The sequence below is a fragment of the Indicator indicator genome, chromosome 14, assembly GCF_027791375.1.
Source record: "Indicator indicator isolate 239-I01 chromosome 14, UM_Iind_1.1, whole genome shotgun sequence".
NCBI classification, from domain to species: Eukaryota; Metazoa; Chordata; class Aves; order Piciformes; family Indicatoridae; genus Indicator; species Indicator indicator.
Window position 1 is genome coordinate 11,068,178 of NC_072023.1, and position 20,898 is coordinate 11,089,075.

Here is a 20,898-nt window from a genome sequence, read left to right on the forward strand (position 1 = left end):
TCCTCCGCCCTCCCCCGCCCTCGGCCGGACCCGCGCCGCTCGGGGTCCCGCCCATGAGGCGGTGGCGACGGCAGTGGTGGTGGTGGTTGCTGCGGCCGGGCTGTGGCTAGGGGCAGGCGCCTGCCCGAGGGGCGGCGGCGGGCCAGAGCTGAGGGCCCTGATGCGGCTGCGGCCGCGGACCGCTCCGCCGCCGGGAGAGGCCCCGCCCCGGCGCCGGGCCCCATGCACCCCAGGTGAGCGCCCTCGCGTCCGCCGGGGCTGGGAGACCTAGGAGTCGTGCAGCGCTGCGGCCAGGCGGAGCGAGGGACGGGTACCTCGGCCTTGCGACGGCGACGCGTACCCCGACCGAGTGGACAAGGGGCGAGCAGGGCACGGGGTGCGTAAAGCGTTCAGCGGCTCCCGCAGGCCCCGAGGCTTGCCCCGGGTGCTTCGCCACCCCGCGGTGCCGGAGCGGGGGTGGTAGATTCCTCCTCCGGGTACCGCCACCCTCAACAGCCGTTCGGACCGGGCGGGATATCCGCTGCCCGGCCGCGTAGCCGGACCCCTCGGCACCGTCCCTGCAAAGCCCTGGAGGCAAGCGGGGTGACTGACAAGAGTAGGAGAGGACTTAATGCGAAAACTGGGCAGAAGCAAGATGAAAGTCGGCGGCTGTGGGCGGCTCAGACCTTAGGGTTAACTTGCGTGAGTTTTGTGTTTGGCCTTTATTTCAGGGTAAATGGTATCTTTCCTTACTAGAGTGGCAATCCAAGCTCTAGCTCTGTCATTACTGCAAAGCTTAGGCCTGCTGCTTACAAAGGGTATATGAGAGGCTTGGGTCAGCATGGAGGTCTTGTAGGTCTTGTTGCCGGTGTTGTGACCGATGTAGGGACTGTGGGGCTTTTGGTCCTTCGAACTGCTGTTAAGTGCTGGTGGGTGGAAAGAAGTCCCATGGTGGCAGAGCTTGCACAGTTGTTGACACGCTAGTGATTATCTCTTCGGCGTCCTCATCCCCGTGGACTGGTTCAGGCTGCATGGGCAACTTGAGGCCCCAGAGAATGGATATGCCCTGAGCTGGTGTGGTTTCTCCTAGGGCTGGGGATGTGGGCTGTTGGGTGGCTTGGTGGTTTCTGCAGCCACTTGTGCTGTGCACCCACTTGAGTAGCTTGAGAGGTGCAGGCTCTCGAGGCACTAGTTGCTCACTCTGAAATAACGTGTTATCCACAGGGCCAGTTTTTAATGTCATAGGAGCATGTGCCGTGTCTTCAGAACCAGGTCGAGGCGGCCTGTTTAAACTACACAATGGCTGTTCTGCTGGGGTGACTCTTGTCCCTGTTGGCCTGGTTCAGACTGATAGTGAATTACAGGTTTTTGTGTCCATTACCAGTTTTAAGTGATCTTTCCTCCTCCTCTCCCCTGACTTTGATTTTTGAACGTGTGGTGTCCAGAAGTCATGAAATATAAATTAGATGCTGTTGTTTGAGTAATTGTAACATTCAGCTTGCAAATTGATCTGTGTTCACAATACTTTAATCACGGTGGCTTTGACTACAAGGAGTGAGGCTTTGTTTTCTGAATGGCAAGGAAAAAAGCTATGATCTGTCTGTTTGAACTAGCTTTTTGATCCTGGCTATTGCTATCTAATAATATGTATTGATCATGATGTGATCACTGTGAGTGGCTAATATGCTTTATGCTTAGCTTTCTAAGGTAGAGTTTTTATGTGTCAATATCTAAATTTGAGTTTGTTTGCTCAGCCCTTTCTTGCTACAGTATGGTCAGTAATCAGGAATGCTCTTGCTTCTGTTTCTTCCCCCCCCCTTTCTGTTCCCTGGCTCCAGAATGAATGAAATGAACTTGAGTCCAGTAGGGATGGACCAGCTGACCTCATCCTCTGTAAGCAATGCCCTGCCGGTCTCAGGGAGTCACTTGGGATTGGCAGCATCACCCACTCACAACGCCATACCAGCACCAGGTAAAAGGGAAAGCGCCCACGAAGGGCATTTTCCTGTACATTACTGTCATGGGAACGTTTGTAACTGGGTAGCAGTGCTTGCACTCATAGCAAGTCATGTCTTTAGCTGGTAATGATGTAGAACTGGGGAAGGGTAGACCACAAACCGTTGCTTGTGTGGGCAAAGCAAAAGGGATGTGTGTTTACCAGGCTTATGCCTTAATGGGAATCTCATTTTGTTCTAATGGGGTGGTTTGCACTGTGAGTGGATGGGTGAGTGGTAGCAGAATCTTTTGAAATATGAAATGTAGCTTAAAATCTGTCTCCATCTGTGTGTATCTTCACTCAGGTGAATATGATTTTTCACCTGTAAAGCCAACCTCGTTTTGTAGCTCTTTTTTTCAGCAGACTGCACAAAGTCCATTGCAGTTATAAAGCAGAAACAAGCCCTATGTAATGTGTCCAGAAAAGATCTAGCCACATTCAAGCATGCCTCTCAGTGCTGTGATAACTGTGATCCTTTCTTTGAAGCTTGTCACCTTACTTTGACAGTTCTATACAGTACTTCCATAGGGAGCTCCTGAGGAATTAGTAACCTCTTTGTTAGCCTGTGTATTCATAAGCTCAAGTAGTTCCATTTAATTTAAACAAGTATTTTCTTTTGCAGGCTTGCCTGTTGCAATTCCAAACTTGGGCCCCTCCTTGAGTTCTTTGCCCTCTGCTCTGTCTCTGATGCTCCCAATGGGTATTGGGGATCGAGGAGTGATGTGTGGTATACCAGAGAGAAACTACACCCTACCTCCACCACCATACCCTCACCTGGAGAGCAGCTATTTCAGACACATTCTACCTGGTAAGTGGTCTAGTGCTGATGAGAGAGAGAGAGAAATTATTTTAAGAGTCACCTGCTTATACCCTGAAGCAAGCAAGACCAGCTATTTTTCCAGAGCTTTCCCTGGAAAATTCCCTGAGTTTGTCTGGTGTCTCTTGTGTCATTTACACACCTTTATTTTCCAGTCTCTGTCACTTTTCATGCGTATGAAGAGAACTGCAGGACACTTCCTACTTAAGCCAAACCTCTGGTCTCTCCTCCTGATAGTTTGTTTTTAAGATTAACAGAAAACAAAGCACACCTGTTTTTTTTATCTCAAACTGTAGTTTGAAAGTGGCTTCTCTTTTTTTTTTTCCCTCCTGTAGTCTGAAGCAGTACTTAATATGTGCATAATACAGGGTTACAGTAATTTAGAGCTCAAAAAGAGCAAGCCATCAGCTGAGGAGTTTGAGCTCTTTCCCACCCATATAGGACATGGCATAGTTTTTCTTCATTTTTTGTTCAAGGTGGTTTTCAAAGGCCTAACATAGTGATTTCTACCTTGATTTCTCTTTCACACGTTTTAGAGTATAAATGTATAAGTCTACATGTTAGTATATGAAGACACAGAAATTCCACTTTAAATATAGGCCTCATAGCTGAGATTGACAGGGTGGAAGGGGTTAAATAAACTTCTTGTAGGGTCAGCAGTGAGTGCTGTTGGTGGAAACTAGGCTAAGAAAAGAAATACAGCACCTTAGATCTCATCTGACTTCCTACAGACTAATGGCTGAACTTGCCAACTACTTAGGAGTAACCCTTCCTACTTGTGATGGTTTGAAACTGTCTTTTTAATTTTTCTTTTGCAAAGTTCAAGCAGAGAAAGCGAAAGCTTTCATTCGCTTCCAGACTGAGCTAGCCCAGTTATTGTCGGTGGGGGGGAATTTCAGCTCACACTGACACACTACTGCATTACATGCCTGCCCATTTTGTAGGCAGAACAGAGGAGGAGACAGTGCATTTGTGAAACGGAATTATTTGCCATTCTTCTGAAATGGAATAACTTATGCAGAAATGTGGGGGTTTTCTTTCTGGTCACAGAATCACAGAATGGTAGGGGTTGGAAAGGACCTTTGAAAATCATTGAGTCCACCCCCCTGCCAGACCAGGATCACCTAAAGCAGATCACATGGGAACACATCCAGACTCTGACATTTAGTCTGGTGTTTCATAGGGGTTCATCTGTCAGTCATTTTACTACTTTCAAGGATCCTTGTTCAAGCCTCAAGGCAGAAGATGTAGTTGGTTAATTTAAATTGCCTATTTCTTTGCCTAGCCATTTTTAATGGGTTTTTGCTGCAGAAGGAGTATCTGCACATGCATCCTTGTAATAAAGGACATGTTTAAACTAAAAACTTTTCAGAACAAATGGCTCATAGGGTTCAAGGCTAAAAAGAAACATTCTGAGCCAGATCTTGCAGAATCTGCAAAATCTGTCTCTCTCTGCTGGAAGTACTGTTTACTTGAGTGTGCCGATAGGTTTCTGCTGAGGATTTTTAAAATGTTTTTGTGTAACTTTGCTCAATAAGAGAGGTTGGTAGCATGTAAATATAGGTTAGTGTTTCTTTGTGTCTTAATTTCCAGGGTTGTTTGATGTTGAGCAGCTTTCCAGAACTATCAGAAAAGATGTTCAGGTTTCTGATTTAGATTTAACTGAGCTGCAGTGATGGGGTATTTTTGTTTGAAAACTGATGTCATCTCACTCTTTCTCTCCTTCCCCCTCTCGTTCTATCAGGTATCTTGTCTTACTTGGCTGACAGACCTCCACCTCAGTACATCCATCCCAACACTATGAATGTTGATAGCAATCCAGCGTTGTCAGTCTCCAGCAATCCGTCAGCCCTAGATCCGTACCAGCCCAGTGGAACTGTAGGGCTGGAACCAGGGATTGTCTCCATGGACTCTCGCACAGTGAACACGCATGGCGCTCAAAATCTTCATCCTAGTGACAGCCATGAGGTAGCACTGGATACTACAATCACTATGGAGAGCGTTTCGAGGGTAACCAGCCCCATCTCTACGGATGGAATGACAGAGGAGCTTACAATGGATGGTGTAGCTGGTGATCATTCGCAGATCCCAAACGGCTCCCGGAGCCATGAACCTTTAGCTGTAGACACAGTAGGGAGTAACTTGACGTCGGACGCTGTGGGACACGGCAGTGTCATTCCCATTCATGGTAGCACTTTGGAACTTCCTGTCGTCATGGAGCCCGACCACATTGCTGGGCGGGTGACAGGAATGTCGGACAGCACACTAAATGACTCCATCCATACTGTGGCCATGAGCACCAACTCCGTGAGTGTGGCGCTCTCTACCTCACACAACCTTGCTTCCCTGGACTCGGTAGCCTTGCACGAAGTGGGCCTCAGCCTTGAGCCGGTGGCAGTGTCTTCCATAAATCAGGAAGTAGCCATGGGGCCAAGTCACGTGGATGTGTCTGCAGACAATCTTGCCTTTGTACCATCCTCTTTGCAAATGGAAGATTCCAATTCGAACAAGGAGAACATGGCAACCTTATTTACCATATGTAAGTGAGCATTTCCTGCTTTTTCAGGGTAGGATTTGTTACATAGCTGTGAGATGACAGGACTCATTGCTAGTCTTGTAGATTTCTGGTTAAAGAAACTCAGCTATTTAACAAGTCCACGAAATCTAGACTGTATCTACAGTGGCAGATTAACCGTGCTGAAATTACACTAATTGGAAGTGGACATAATAGGGTGTTTTAGTGTCATTCTTTGTAGCCATCTCCCTTGTTGCCTTGTGGTTGGAAGCTGAGTTCTTTATGAACATCTTACCTTTTGTGGATATGCTGATATCATCCTTTGCAGTGTTTCTTAAAGTCACATCACAAATGCCTCTTCTGTTGAAAAAAACACAACAAACACCACCACAAGCCATACATTTCATCAAGTAGGCATAGCTGTTGAGTATGACATCACATGATTTTGCAAAATTTTTATTAAATTAAACCATGAAGAATCCTCATTAAAATGTTGTTCTTCCTCTCTGGTCCCTGCTGGAAAAGGGACTAGAGAGGGAGGGAAGTTTTGAATATTTCTCATCAAAGTACTTCAGTCCAGAGGTTAGTTCAAGGAAGGGAAGAGTGCTGGACATTGAACTTTCTCAGTCTTGTTATTCAGAGAGTGATGTTCAAGGATGTGAAGTTCTCGTTTACTAGGACAGAGATTGAGGTTGAATTTCCACTCGCAACATGCCTGACTTCTTGCACCTGAAGTATAAGGACAGCTTTCATATTCAGTTTTATTGGTTGTGGTAGCATTGCTGAGTCCTGGTCTTGCACAAGATCTGGCCCTATAGCTGTCAGACTCTTATAATAAGCTTTGCCTGAAGAACATTTTTGAAGAAATGGGAATAATGCCTTGGTTAGCAATGGGAAAGGTACAGTTCAGCCCAAAGTGTCTAGTGATACATTAGAATTGGAACTTTTATTCTGTAGGATAAAATAGATCAGGTGGGTGTAGAACTATGATGATTTTACAGCTCCCTGAGGAAGAGTTTTACAGTTGATGCACTCAGAGGCTCTTAGAAGCATCTATTGCACATTGAGCAAATAATGAGCAAAATACTGTGATATCCAACATGCTCCTGATAAAACCACTTCTCTTACTCATCTACATGACATTTGATGTGCCAATTTACTGTCACTATACTAAAATATTCCTAAGCTATTTCCTGTGTGATGCTCCCCATTGGTAGGGAGTAACAATGGCTTTTGCATGCCCAGTGCTTTCACAGGATTTACATAATAGATCTTTAACTTGAGGAGGGTTACATTTTAACTTTCTGTTGTGTTTTTTAAACTTATGAATAAAACATGAATTTGTGTCCAGACAGGTGACAGCAAGGAGGAGGAGCTATTTTACAGATTCTTGGTAGTTTTTCCTCGCTGAGAAAGCAGGAATCACAGCCATTTTCTGAAGTTTTAAAATTCTTTATAAGCAGGAGGAAAAAAAAGTATGCTGTTTCTGCAGTCCTAAATGTTTGTGTGTGCTCTTCTTTGCTTACAGTTCTGGGTATTCAAATCAGAGAAGTAATTACTAAGGTGGTTTGGGGATTTTGTTTGTTTTGGGTTTTGTTTTGTCTTGGCTCTTTTGGCTTTCTTTATTTGTTTCGGGTTTTTGGATGATTGGTCAGGGTTTTGGTTTTGTTTCCGTTCTTTGTTGGATTTTTTGGTATGGGTTTTGTTTGTTTGTTTTGGGTTTTTCATTGTTTGGCAAGGAAAGAAATGGAAAGGAAATGGTGTATTTCACTTCCTGTAGAATGTAGGGGTTTATTTTATTTTCAGCCTTTTAAAAATGTGTGAATCCTGAAACCTTTCCAAGCAGAAGTGTCACATGCCTAGAACTTGATTTTTTTCCTCTTTGTCTCATTTTGGGGCTAGTCCACAGACTAATAGTAGTGGTGTGTGCTAGACAATGCTTAAAACCACCTGTTCCAAATAGTGTTTCTCTGGTTGTCATTGCTGTACTCTTTCATGTCATCTGTGCACTTGAAGTAATGCTTACATAGGCTCTCCTTAATACTTTTCTGAGTGCCTTCCTGTCTGTAATTGTGTAGTTGCTCAAACTGTGTTTTTTATGAGGTCACATTCTTGTATCCTGGTGTGTAAAGGAAGTGTCTTAAAGATCTCTCTAAACAAGTGATAACGGAGCTGCTGTTTATGCCATCTTCTGTGATAGGTATTCTATACCAGAGCTGAGCCAGCAAGAAGCCAAGGAAGGTCTTTGTGGAGATCTTGCTTAACTAGCTGAGCGTCTTTCTTCAGAAGAATGATTTAAGAGGAAGGTGGTTGCTGTGTAGATGTCAGTTACTCCATTCTTAGAGGATTAAAATGATATAGTTTTTTTAGATGAGAGCATTTTATGCTGTACTTTTTCCCTAATTTACTAGACTGAAGACTTTCAGTGGTTTATTTTTCAGCAGTACTTATGCTGAATGACAGGTCAGGAAAGTGATGCTACTAATTCTGCTTGGGTTTTTGGGTTTGTTCAATTCAGTGGCATCCCATAGAGGTGTACTGTATGCATTGGTTTCAGTGGGCTGCTTCAAAAGCAGCAGTGAGGTCAGTTTTTTGCTGCTGTGAAGATCTGCATGTCTTAATTTAAATGGAGATAAGGGGATTTATGGGTTCAAATTGTAAAAATTTTAGAAGACCTTATTGTCCCTTTGTGTGAATATCCTTGAGGTTCTAAGTGCAAGAAAACTCTTTTGTTCCTGGTAAATTTCAAAAGCATACAAGAAGGTTTGGTATGGCTTGGATTTGTCTGCCAATGAAGGTTATTTCACTTATGATCACAGAGAAAATGGCTCTTCTGTCATCAGCATTACTACCAGGCATTTGGGAAAACTACAATCTGTTTTGTAGTATTTTTGATGAACTCTGTCCAGTTGTTACTTCGCCCTTATAGAAATAACTTGGAGTTTAGGTGATTAATTTGCTGATCAGGAAGGCAGATGGAGATCCTTGTGTTTGATCTGAATTGTATAGGAACAGTGAGATGCACATTGGTGCCCACCTGACTGTAATAATATGATTCACTTTCTTTTGAATAAAAGTTGGTACAACAGCTAAGTTAAACCAGATACAAGCAGCCTTCAGCAGGAGCTCAGCAGAAGTGTATTGGTAGGGACTTGACTGCAGTATTGGGCCTGTTGCATATTTTTAATCCCTGTTGTTGCTTCCCCTGTCTCCAGGGTGCACACTGTGTGACAAGGCATATCCATCAGACTGCCCAGACCATGGGCCCGTCACCTTTGTCCCTGACACCCCAATAGAGAGCCGAGCCAGGCTTTCTCTGCCTAAGCAGCTCATCCTCCGGCAGTCTATCATGGGAGCTGAAGCAGGTAAGAAGCAGGTGACTCTGTGTTTCTGTGCAGTGGTTTAAAATCTACTCAACAACCTGAAATCCAAAACTGCAGGGATTTTAATGTGGCAAAGAGACAGTGCAACAGATAGGTAGTTCCCTCTTTTGTAATCACCCTGGCTTACAGAGGGCAAGAGCTTCTTGTCCTCTGGTTGCTGCTCAGACATCAGACAGAATCTAGGAATGCTGCCATGGAGTATTATTGAAACATTTCATAAGGTCAAGCGCAAGCAAAGTATGCTGTTGATTTTTATCATGTGCTACACAGCTGAAATACAGCTTTGATAAGAAAACCTTACAGCAGTTGCAGTTTGGGGGAAGATAACAGTTAGAAATAATGGAGATTTCTGTCTACTCTTTCATCAGCTTCATTTGCTACCTGTGGGTCTTGTGGATGCTAATTGGAGTATTGATCATGAGTGCCTCTTTTTTTCCCCCCTTCTTGATTTACATTTGGCATGTAGACTGTGACCTTGTCATTGGATGTGGACCTTGTTACTGTGTTTCACGCCATTGTCATCTGGAGATTGAAGAGTACAGTGCAATACCCTAAGGATCTGAAGGCTAGAGAAGAATGTGATTATTGGCTTGCTTAGTGCTGCTGCTTGTTGAGAGTAGATTACATCTGTTCTTTCCAAGCTGCACTAGTTCCCAGGTTATTCCTAAAAGCTATTCAGTGTGTATTCATGTACACCTATGTGTATATATATATATACAAAAATGTTTAATAATAAATAATATACATGCAGGAATCCCTCTGCCCATGACAGAAATACAGCTGCCTCTGGGGAGAAATGCAGAAGCTGTTTAACAATGCCCAGCAACAATTCTGGAAATTCCTGGGGATTAGGTAGGCAAAATGTAGTTACTGAAACTAAGTATTTTCTGCTTCTGCAGAAAGTGCGTACCATGAAAATTTTAATTGGTACAAGCGGCTAGGATCTTAGCTTATATTAGAGCTTACTGAAAAGTAAATAACTTGCTTTTGATAAACAAAATATTTGTAATTACAACAAAGTGGCTCCCAGTAGTGTCATGTGGTGGTGGTGGTTCTTGTCTCTGCCTTAGGTGTGTTTTACTTGTGAAATAGAAGCTTTGATCATCTTATGGCTAGATATTACCCTTGGAGTGTTATCTCATAAACCTCCTGCTTTTTTGATATGTATGATTAGTTGTTTAATTAATTGATTTCTGCAGATTTTGGTCTTCTACTGATAGGTGTGTGGGCACGAGAAACCATTCCTGTAAGGACTTGTTTTGGACCTTTGATCGGGCAGCAGAGCCATTCTCTAGAGGTGGCTGACTGGACAGACAAAGCAGCTAGTCACATCTGGAAGGTCAGTGGATGTTATGGCTCATAGAGTCTCCAATAAAGTCATCACTATTCAGTGCACTCAGTGACTGATAAACTTACAGCTCTGTCTTTGCTGTCATGTTAAATCCAGTTGATGTCATGTGGAACAGACTTCAAGAATCTCACTCCACCAGTGGGCCCTGAATCCTCAAGTGTCTTCAGTTTCCCTTAAAATGAAACCGTTCTACTCTCTTAACGTGGATTTAAACTGTTTCTGCATAAGTTAACAAGCCCCTGAGGAGAGGGAGGGCACCCAGTACAATACATGCCTATGTTTGTTCATGTGGAGTACTTACTGATGAGTCTTATATGTGTTTCCCACCCAGACAATAAATGTTTAAAGTAGTTCTAGCATTGGGCACACTGCAAATAGCTCTGGGTATCAAACTTGCAATGTTAGAAGGGAAATGTCAGTGACTGATGTTAAGTTCTGTATCTGGTGAAAGCCACAACATGGCACACCAGCTTTTACATCATCCTTGCCAAAAGTCAATGTGGTTTGTTTAATACTAAATATCAGAGTGTAGCAGACCTGTGTACATCTTGGTGGCCCTGCTCTGGACTTGCTCCAACAGCTCCTGTGTCTTCACTAAACTCTGTCGTCACTGAACTATGTCACTCAGCACCACCTCTATGCATGTTTTAAATACCTCCAGGGATGGTGACTCCACCACTTCCCTAGACAGTTTTGCTAATATCTAGCCTAAACGTCCCCTGGTGCAACTTGAGGCCATTTCTTCTTGTCCTATCGCTTACTAATAGGCAGAAGAGACTGATACCCACCTTGCTATAACCTCATTTCAGGTAGTTGTAGAGAGCAATAATGTCTCCCCCGAGCCTCCTTTTCTCCAGGCTAAGTTTCCTCAGCCACCATTTATAAGAGTTGTACTCTAGACCCTTCACCAGCTTTGTTGCCCTTTTTTGGAAACAATTCAGCACCTTAGTATTCTTGTAGTGAGAGGAAATATGTAATTGCCACCATGTAATAAGCTGATAGTCAATCCTGAAGTACAATGAACTTCTTTAATGCATTTTCTTGTAAAGGGCTATATGTGGTTTCCAGTATTTGTGTGCGGTTGCAGCAGAAATTGTGTAAAAATTACTAGGCAACTCTTGTTTGTTTTGTATCATTGTTTATTGAAAGTTCCCCCAGGTGGTGAATGATTTGTTTTAGGAAAGCTGCTTTAAAGCTTGCTTTTTCACATCATTTCATGTTCAGAAAGTAGAGTTGATCTATATAACTAAAACATACACTGCCCAGATAGTATTATTCACAAGGCTTGGGTTGTAAGAAAAGCAGCCAAATGCATTTCTACTGGAAGCTAAAGGTGATGTGTGGGAAAGATGCTCATGAACAGTTTTTCTAGTCTCCTGGGTAGCAGAGACTTCAAGATTTCTATGTGAAGGGGAAAGTGAGCAGTAAGATCAGGGCTGTGGTCTTGGTGATGGAAATGGAGACCTCCTGGCTTGTTCTAGAAACACATCCTCCCTTAAAGAAAGAAGCTGGCTTTCACTTTTTGTGTTGCTGTGTTTTGTTCTAAGATTGCCTTTGTTTTTTTCCTGGTAGATCTACCACAATGGTGTCCTGGAGTTCTGCATCATTACAACTGATGAAAATGAATGTAATTGGATGATGTTTGTACGCAAAGCCAGGTGAGCACCACCTGTACTAAGCTAAATAGCTTGGACTCTGAGCTGCACACTCCTAGGAGGCTGTGCTGCAGAATGTATGCTGCTGCACTGACTGCCCAGATGGGTAATGAGTTCTGGACCAAGGGATATTCAGGAGTTATTTAGACATCTTGGACTGGTGGGGAGAATGAAACAGAACACCCAGTGGAGAATGTTTCAGGGAACCAGTATGCATGCTGTAGTAGGACAGCCCCAAACCTGCCTGTGTACTTTGTTTCTCTTGATCTAAAGCTTTTAAACCAGGTTCTTTTTATATTAGCTTACTGTTTATTCGCTTGTTATTGCCTTCTCTCCACCCTATTCCTTTTGGATGCATTTATGAAGATGGTGTTGTCTTTTTGATTTTAGTATTTTTTATTAAAGTGTCCCTAGATTATTTTGGCCAAGTTCCAAGCTCTTACAGCTCACAATAACTGTCCTTTTCAGTCTTTCTGGAGCCTGCAATGAAAACTATCCAGACTGACTTCAGTATTGCTCCATACATGATCCACTGAGAAAGCTGAACCTTTCCTATAGCCTGTAACACAAATTAGGTTTCCCTAATTAGGTTTTTGTTTCAGTGCTCCCCTGTGCAGGACTGAAGAAGGTAATGCTTGATCTCCCATTGCAGTGGGGCAGAGCTTTTTCTGGTTTCAGATACTGGGAACAAACATATGTAAGATAAAGCTTCAGAAGATGAATTATCACATCCTAGAAATGCTTTCCAAGAGTCATTTCGCTTTAAGACTTTAATAGTATTTATTTCTCCCTCCTGTGTTCTTTATTTCTTAAGGAGGTTTAATGTGAAAAATGTATGTTTGTAGTTTTTTAAGAGAAACTCTCTTCTCTCAGCCCACTCCAACGTCTATTAATAATTTTGTCAGCAAGATACCACAGTGGTGAGAAAAATATATTGTTTTGTGGAGCAGATGGGCTCTTCAAGGTCCAGTTTTCCTTTACTTTCCTTTAATAAAGGACAGAAGTGACAGACATGAACATTTTTATGTGCTGACAAGCTCTGAGCTTCTCTTATTAACTATATAGAAATTCCCTTCTGTTATTTTCTCTCTCAGAGCCTTTATTTTTGGAGGGCTTTTTTTGTAACTCTTATTATTGCTGTAGGAACCGGGAAGAGCAGAATCTGGTAGCTTATCCTCACGATGGAAAAATCTACTTTTGCACCTCTCGGGACATCCCACCTGAACATGAGCTTCTCTTCTATTACAGTCGGGACTATGCACGACAGCTTGGTAAGTGTGTGTTCATCTTTGTTGGCTTTGCAGGGAGTACTTAACTGGACTTCCATTTCAGTGCCATCTCTGGGCACTGTGACTTGGGAGTGCACGATGTGCCTTCTCAGTTCCTAGTGGTGCATGTCAGTTATCCTCTAAGTTTCAAGACTACAGGAGTGCTGTTGCTTTAAAGAAAGATTTTGCTAATTCCACTGATCTGGAGTAAAAGATGGCAGTTTCAAGGAAAATGGGTTGTTTTCTTTCTCTCCATCCATCTGGTGCTAAGGCAGTTTTGCTAAAGATTATGTTCCTATCCTCCCCCACCTTTGGTTGTCATAATTTTAATTTTTGTAGAGCTGTCCTCAAAACCATTACAAGGTTTGTGCCTTTCCCGCTCCCCCACCACCATTGAACTGGCTTACCTTTAGAACTGAAAAGCAAGCACCAGAGCTGAAATGAATGAGGGTGAAAGTCTCTGCAGCTGCCTTTGCTGCCACAGACAAAGTGTTAACGTGGATGATGCTCACGCTCTGCTAGGCCTTGCTGTGCCTCATTAAAAGTGCTGCTTTTGTGCCAAAGGTGTCCCCGAACATCCGGATGTACACATCTGCCACTGTGGAAAGGAGTGCGCTTCCTACGCTGACTTCAAGGCCCATCTGAGCAGCCATATTCACAACCACCTCCCCAGCCAGGGGCACAGCAGCAGCCATGGGCCAGGCCACAGCAAGGAAAGGAAGTGGAAGTGCTCCATGTGCCCCCAGGCTTTCATCTCCCCTTCCAAGCTCCACGTCCACTTCATGGGGCATATGGGCATGAAGCCACACAAGTGTGATTTCTGTAGCAAAGCTTTCAGTGATCCTAGCAACTTACGGACACACCTCAAGATCCACACAGGTAAGGGCTGGGCACTTTATAGAGGTGTCTATGCTAGTAAAACATGGGCAAAGGACCTGTTCTCTCTGTTTCCAGGGCATAGCTTGTGTCCACAAATCTAAACTCTTAGAGTCATAGAATGTTTTGTGTTGGAAGGGACCTTTAAAAATCTAGTCCAGCCTCACTGCCATGGGCAGTGACATTCACTACATCAGGTTGCTCAAAGCCCCATCCAATGTAACATCAAACTTTCCTATGCTCATAGAAGAGTATATAGACCTGTGTTTTGACTTACTGTGCCATGTCTAAAAGAACATTGATGAGTTGAAGTTGATTACTGTTGGGGAGAAGTGTCAGTCTTCACCTGGGAGACAGAAACTCTGTTCCCACACAGATCCAATGCTAGCAGCTATGACAAAATAAGGTTCCATTGGGTTGGAGAGCTTGTAATGCAAACTGTTGTCCACTTAAACATAGGGCTGAGATCTTTCCTCTCTTTCCTACTTGAATTGTTTTCCATCTGAAGGAAATGGGACAAGACAGAAATTGATGACTCTGTGGTCAGACTGATGTGGGTCTCTGTCACTCATCAAAACTTAAGTCTGAACATGCTGTTGCCTTCTCTGGGCATTTGGCTATCACTAGAAGCCTTGGAGAATAAAGGGAGAAGTGCCAGCCAATCAGTGAAAGTGACCTTTTTAGAAAAACCAGAATAGTGAAAGATTTTTCAACTGTGTAAGAAAAGGGAAAATAGAAAAAGGTATGGATCTAACAAAGAGTGACTGCAGGGGAGAGGAAGGTCAAGTACAGGCTAGCAATGAACAGTGTGGGTATTTGTGCTCTTTTTTTCTTTCCTAGCTAGAAAGGAATAAAACTGGGAATTCTGTGCACTTGAGTCAAGCCAAGAAAGCTGTGGGCTCAGTAGTGATAATCATTTTTAATAAACTGATCGAGTACAAATGTGGCATACAAGACCACAAAATGCTCAGTGAGATGGGGATGTAAGTGGTATTCAAACGTTGTCTGAATTCAGTGGTGTGCAGGGGCTCTGAACCATTTCTGGCAAAGCATAATGGAAGAACTACAGATTAAGTGGGAAAATGAGCAAAAACATAGGAGTTACCTAAAAGCCATGAGCTTTGTACCTCTGTGTGTTAGATAAGAGAAGTTGTTTTTCTAGACAAAGGCAATGCAGTGAATCAAATGTGGCTGGGCTCCAGTAAGGCATCAGATACAGTTCCCGTGGGAAATCAGCAGAGATGGGGATGTACTAATGTACAGTAGCTAGATGACTACCATGGTTACTATTAAGGAGGCTATCATTATTCTTCCTCAAGAATTCATCTTGGATAAGCCTGGTCTTAATAAGTGTTTGTCTGATTCTCTTTGCTGGAAAATTTCCAAGTCAGCTGGTGCTGTTTTGGTATGCAGAGCTGGGAGGTGCAGTGGGTGTAGATGGGAAGCAAAGTCCTACCTTCCAAGGAAGGCTGACTGACCACAAGCACTGGAGGAGGAGGAATCAGAGGTGGTGTTTAGATGACAAAGTGCAGAACCGTGCAACGCACAAAGGACTCTGGTTTAAAAAAAAAGTAGTATGAAGTAGATTTTTTGGCTTGGGGGCACAGGGTAGAGGATAAAAAGCTTTGGGAATGATGAGATGAAGTCAGATGCAAAAGCATAGCCATAAGTAGACTGTAACTAGGTAAACCTTTATGCTGAGTCTGGAGGAACTGAAGGAGGAATGCTCCATTAGGTTTTGGGCCCCTCACTGCAAGAAGGAGCTTCAGTTGCTGGAGCATGTCCAGAGAAGGGCAGCATAGCTGGGGAGGGTCTAGAGAACAACTTAGGAGAATGGCTGAGGGAACTGGGATTGTTTAGCCTAGAGGAGGCTCTCTACAGCTACCTGAAAGGAGGTTGTAGTGAGGTGGAGGGGTGGCCTCTTCTCTTCAGTACCAGGTGATGGTACTAGAGAGAATGGTTGGACTTGGTGATCCTGAGGGTCTTTACCAACCTGAATGATTCTGTGATAGGATGAGAGAAAATAGCCTGAAACTGTGCCAGGGGAGGTTTAGGTTGGATGTTAGGAAAAAATTCTTTCCTGCAAGAGTGGTCAGGCATTGGAAAGCGTTACTCAGGAAGGTGGTGGAGTCACCACTCCTGGGTTCAAGAAGCCTGTGGACAAGGCACTTCAGGATGTGGTTTAATGACCATGGTGGTATTAGGTCAGTGGTGGGCCTCAATGATCTTAGAGGTCTTTTCCAACCAAAACAGTTCCATGATTCCTGTTCACAAAGAAGGTAAAACTACTTTTCAGAAGTGGTTGGGCTCGTTTCCTTACTGTCCTTTTGGGAACACTGTCAGCTTGTGGGTGTCCGTTTGTAACCTAGGTCAGAAGAATTACCGCTGTACCCTGTGTGACAAATCCTTCACCCAGAAGGCTCACCTGGAATCGCACATGGTCATCCACACCGGCGAGAAGAATCTGAAGTGCGATTACTGTGAAAAGCTCTTCATGCGGAGGCAGGACCTCAAGCAGCACGTACTCACTCACACACAGTAAGTGACCTCACAGCATGTGCTGGACTGGCTAGTGCCATAAATAATGAAGCTGAACAACCCGAGGGAGAATCTCCAGTTTGCAAACAGTTTGGCCTAGGGAGTAGAGGTTCAGTCTCTAAAATGTGAGAGCAGTACGGATAAATTTCTTGGTTCTGGCTGAAGTTGCCCTGTTCTAGTGTCAGCAGTATTTTAATGGTACAGTAAATTTCAGGCATACCCCTTGTCTTGTGAAATGGCATTCTGGAGTGTTCATCATTTTGGAGACAGGGTTACTGATTTACATTTAGTTCTCTGCTGAGAACTGTTTTGATGTCCCAATGTGACTGTGAAGAATCATAAATATCTCAATGCTATTCTCACCAAGTAGCTTGTTAATGAAGTCTGCCTCAGTTTGTGCCAGAGGAGGGATGCAGCCACTCCCAGCTCTTACCTCCCTGCTTGTCTCATTTGTGTACTTGAGTCACCTGCTTCTCCTTCAGGGAGATGCCCATGATCAGGGCAGATCCTTACTCCCAGGTTCTCCAGTTATCTACAGGTCTCTCCCAGGCCCTCAGCCAGGTCCAATCTTTTCTTTTGCTCTGAGAATCCATCCTGTTTAATTCCTCCTAACCGAAGGTCTTCCCTTAAAGGCCGCTTGCCCAAAGCTAGTCCCTCTGCCTATTTTGTTTTCAGCATCTGGTTCTTGTACTCACTTGGAATCAATTGCTGCTTCTGTCATGCTGCCTAGGAGTGCAGCTAGCATGAGCAAGAGAGAGGTAGACAGACAGACAGACTTGATTTGCTGCTTGTTCTTATGGCCTGAACCAGGAGCACTACTACTGGGAGGTGTTTTGCAGTCATCTACAGAATTTGACTGCTGCAGTCTGGTAAGCTTCTGCTTAGCTTATACAGAGGGTTGTTAACACTTAGCAGCTTTCTGTTCTTTTCTGTTCTTTCTCTCTCCTTCCACCTACCCCACCCCCCTTTATGCTGGGCGGGAAGGAGGGATTCTAAGCTTTCCACCATGGCAACATCTCTGCCCTCACCAAAACATGGAGCTTAACCAGAGCTTGGTCTTTCTTACTTTAAATAAACCCCATCCCAACCAACCCCTTGTAGAATTTTTTCTTCCTTAATTAATCATCCTAAGAACAGTTGCAAGCTCGTGGTTAACCCGAATAGCTAGACTTTTGCCCATGATGTTGGGGGGGGAGGAGTAGAGAGGTGGGGTATTGTGTACTTACTGTGTGAGAGAAAACTGAGCAGTATTTCACTTCAGTGCTGCTGTAGTGCTGTTATTTCTGGTTGGCTTCTCCTCATCGCCACCACTCTACTACTACATACAGGATCAGCAGCCTTACGACAGGAGCGAACTGTAACTTTTTCATGTCTTGCAGAGAACGGCAGATCAAATGCCCCAAGTGTGACAAGCTGTTTTTGAGGACAAACCACCTGAAGAAGCATCTCAATTCACATGAAGGAAAGAGAGACTATGTCTGTGAAAAGTGCTCCAAGGCTTATCTAACCAAATATCACCTCACTCGCCACTTAAAAATATGTAAAGGCCCCACATCCAGCCTGTCAGCCCCAGAGGAGGAAGAAGAGGAGGATTCAGAGGAGGAACTAATAGATTCAGTGAGGACTGAAGACAGTAGGATTAACAATGGAGTCTATTCAACAGGTGATGCCCTCTCTGGACACAAATGAAGAGAGGAAATTTTCTTGGGTGTTACAACTGGGGAAGGAAAAATCCAACTCTTCCTTGTTTCCGCAGGGAACAGTGTATAACAAATACGGAGTTTTCCTTCTATTTTGGTCTCTACATCACCATTGCTTAGTAAACTCTCTAGCCAAAACACTGAATGAGAATGGATCCTGGATGTACAGGTGAGGAGTTGCTAAGAAGGAAATATGAGGCAAGGAGATTTTTTCACACACACTGTGCATATTTGGTTTCCAAATCACTCAGATTAATCCATCCAGTGCTGGGATGTGTCACACCTTGCATAGACCTTTAAGAGCCACAAACCAGAAATGTAGTCAAGTGATGGCAGTGACCTGTAAGCCAACTGTCCTTAACTGCCAAAGCCATGACAAACAAACAAAAAAAAATGGTGGGTACAGTTGATGTATTTTTCTTTTTAAGTGAAAGATGTAGTTTGGCAGAAAGACTGTCAATGCTCAAGCTGCCATCTAAAAATAATAAAAGCTTTGGTTAAAAAAAAGCCAGTGAAAAATGAGCATTTGCAGCCAAAGCAATTACCCCACTATATATAAGATCAAATAGTGGCTTTTGGAGAACAGTTACTGCCTCTTCTCAATCTAGTTCCCTAGAACATGAAGGCAGGTAAAGACTGTACAGACTCCGTAAGGCAGAGGCTTACAGAGGCTGATCAGTGTTTACAGTATCTATGGCTGCTTGTGCTGTAAACCTTTTACTACCTTGAGTGACAGAAGGGTTTGCTGCTAATACTATTTATGGAATGAAGCTGTAGTTCATTCTGTTGTTTAAAAAAAAAATAAAAACGTGGCTCTTTTCCAGTGTTCTTTTTAAATATTTACACATTCTGAAAGAAAAAAAAGTTTGTTATTTCTGATAATAATCCAAGCTTTCCTGGGACAAGGTGTGGGTAGGAACACCTCCAGGAACTTGTCTTTAAACCTTGTAGAGTGCTGTGTGGCTCTTCTGGCTATGCTGAAAAACAGTAAGCTGAGCTCTGTTTTGTGATAAGGTAGGTGAAGGTTCCCCTGTGAAAGAGGCTCCAGTTGTTGCTCTAACTGGCCTAAGTCAAGCTTTACCTCTCCCTGTACACTCACTTCCTGGAGAGCTTCTTCAGACTTCAAAATGCATAATGCTTGCCCTCTGACATCACAGTATGTGAATAAAAAGCTCCAGAAAGAATGTTTTAGGGATGCTTTAGTCAAGGGAAAGATGTGCTGCTTGCAGTAACAAAAAGCAACTGCTAGCACTACAGTGCCAGTAGTGACATCAGAAATTGCTGCCCTCAAAGGACTTAACACAAACCATTTAGTTCAAATGACAGCTTTGAAAAGCTTGCAGCTTTTCACCAGAGAGCACTTGAACAGAGGTTGGTCTGGGGCTTTTACCTTCTTAACCTTCCAAAAGTAGTTGCTCATTTGTGGTTGACATATTGCTTGGCAGAGAAAGGATTGAAGCAGGAATCCCAACAAATCCAAAACACTGGTTCCTGCAGAACCACATTAAACACCTGTCACCAGACTACAAACAGCCGAATTGGATTTAGAAGCAGCCACTTAACTTCAAGGCATGAGAATAAAACCTAGAGCTCCACCTTTTCCCTATCTGCTTTACCTCACCAGAGAGAGCTCCTAGCTACAGTGAGCTAGGGTGGAAAATAGGGGCAAGTATGCAGTCAGCTGCATACACTGACACTACCAGCTGCTTTGATAGCCAGGGTATTTTAGCAGCAGCACCACTTTAACAGATCTTCTAGTGTGTGAAGAGGGAAGCACTTCACCAGAGGTTGAGTAGCATAACATTTAACTTCTGGCTTGGGGTAAAGCACCTAGGTGTTCATTTTAAATGTGAGGAAATCGAGTCACACTCCCTGACTAGGTTCCTAATGCTGTAAATGAAGCATTTTAAGTCAGTGGTTACTGATCCTCAGAACGTCTTTGGGTTTCAGGCAGAAATGCCTGGAAGGAGTTAAGTACCTGAGCACATAACACAGACCACTTTCACCAGTGACAGGGACCAGCTGAGATTCCTACCTTTGCTTTGTGTCCTGACAACCTCCCATCCTCTCCTGAGTAACCGCTCCTTATTTAAGTTCAAATCGTCTTTATATATATTACATCTGGAGCTCAAGAGAAAAACCCAGTACAAAAGCAACATCAGCAAGCTTCAGATGCTATGGAACCAGGGAAAAGAAAAAAAAAAAAATCTTGATGGATTAGAACTGGGATATTTCTGGCTTGATATCGGTGACCGGAGGTGTTACAAATACATTCCAAGATTCTACATTAGGATTCCACCTTACTGCCCAAGAAATACCCAAGAAAACTACATAGAACAACTTTTACAATCTCTTAGAAATCTGTAACAAGGATAAATTATCTCCTTTCAATTGTCATCTCATTCAGTTTTTGTGTACTTGTTACACAACCGTTGTCTAAAGCGTTTTTCTTTACACTCATTGAAGATACTTACGTTCTTTGCAGTATTCTACAAACTTCTGGCAGCAGCAGAATGCTTTCCTAGTGACTCTCTCATATCATGTATCAACTTTACATATAGTAGCCTCTGTTTCAAAGATCATCATCTCAGGCAAAAGCAAGTAATTTAGTATTTCAAAGTCAGTAACAAAGGCAGGAACTTAGAAACTGACTTCGAGCTTAACCACATCACCACGTGTCTTTTGTCTGATAGGAGGAAGCCTGCAGGTTGCAAGTCACTCAAGTAATTTCTATGAATTCTCCCCAAAACAGAGAGATTTGTAGAACACACATCAATTGTAGTCCCATTAATTACTTCGATCTTGATGACATTTGGTCCG

At 43.5% G+C, this 20,898-nt stretch overlaps 1 protein-coding gene across 1 annotated transcript; it reads left to right on the plus strand.

Moving 5' to 3' along the window:
* The first annotated feature begins 1,767 nt into the window (after window positions 1-1,767).
* Window positions 1,768-18,067, plus strand: PRDM4 (PR/SET domain 4). Its single transcript, XM_054386747.1, has 10 exons — window positions 1,768-1,951; window positions 2,598-2,783; window positions 4,537-5,331; window positions 8,523-8,672; window positions 9,911-10,029; window positions 11,614-11,699; window positions 12,840-12,967; window positions 13,529-13,843; window positions 16,210-16,378; window positions 17,758-18,067. Exons 1-10 carry the CDS (start codon window positions 1,768-1,770, stop codon window positions 18,065-18,067), a joined length of 2,442 nt encoding a protein of 813 aa, XP_054242722.1.
* The last annotated feature ends 2,831 nt before the right edge of the window (window positions 18,068-20,898 follow it).

What these genes read in the sequence shown, in the direction of transcription:
- PRDM4 (XM_054386747.1), top strand. Translation starts at nt 1,768, where the DNA reads ATGCTCTTGCTTCTGTTTCTTCCCCCCCCCTTTCTGTTCCCTGGCTCC. An exon ending in TATCATGGGAGCTGAAGCAG is followed by an intron (nt 8,673 to 9,910) that starts GTAAGAAGCAGG and finishes TTCTACTGATAG; the next exon opens with GTGTGTGGGCACGAGAAACC. An exon ending in CAGCTAGTCACATCTGGAAG is followed by an intron (nt 10,030 to 11,613) that starts GTCAGTGGATGT and finishes TTTTCCTGGTAG; the next exon opens with ATCTACCACAATGGTGTCCT.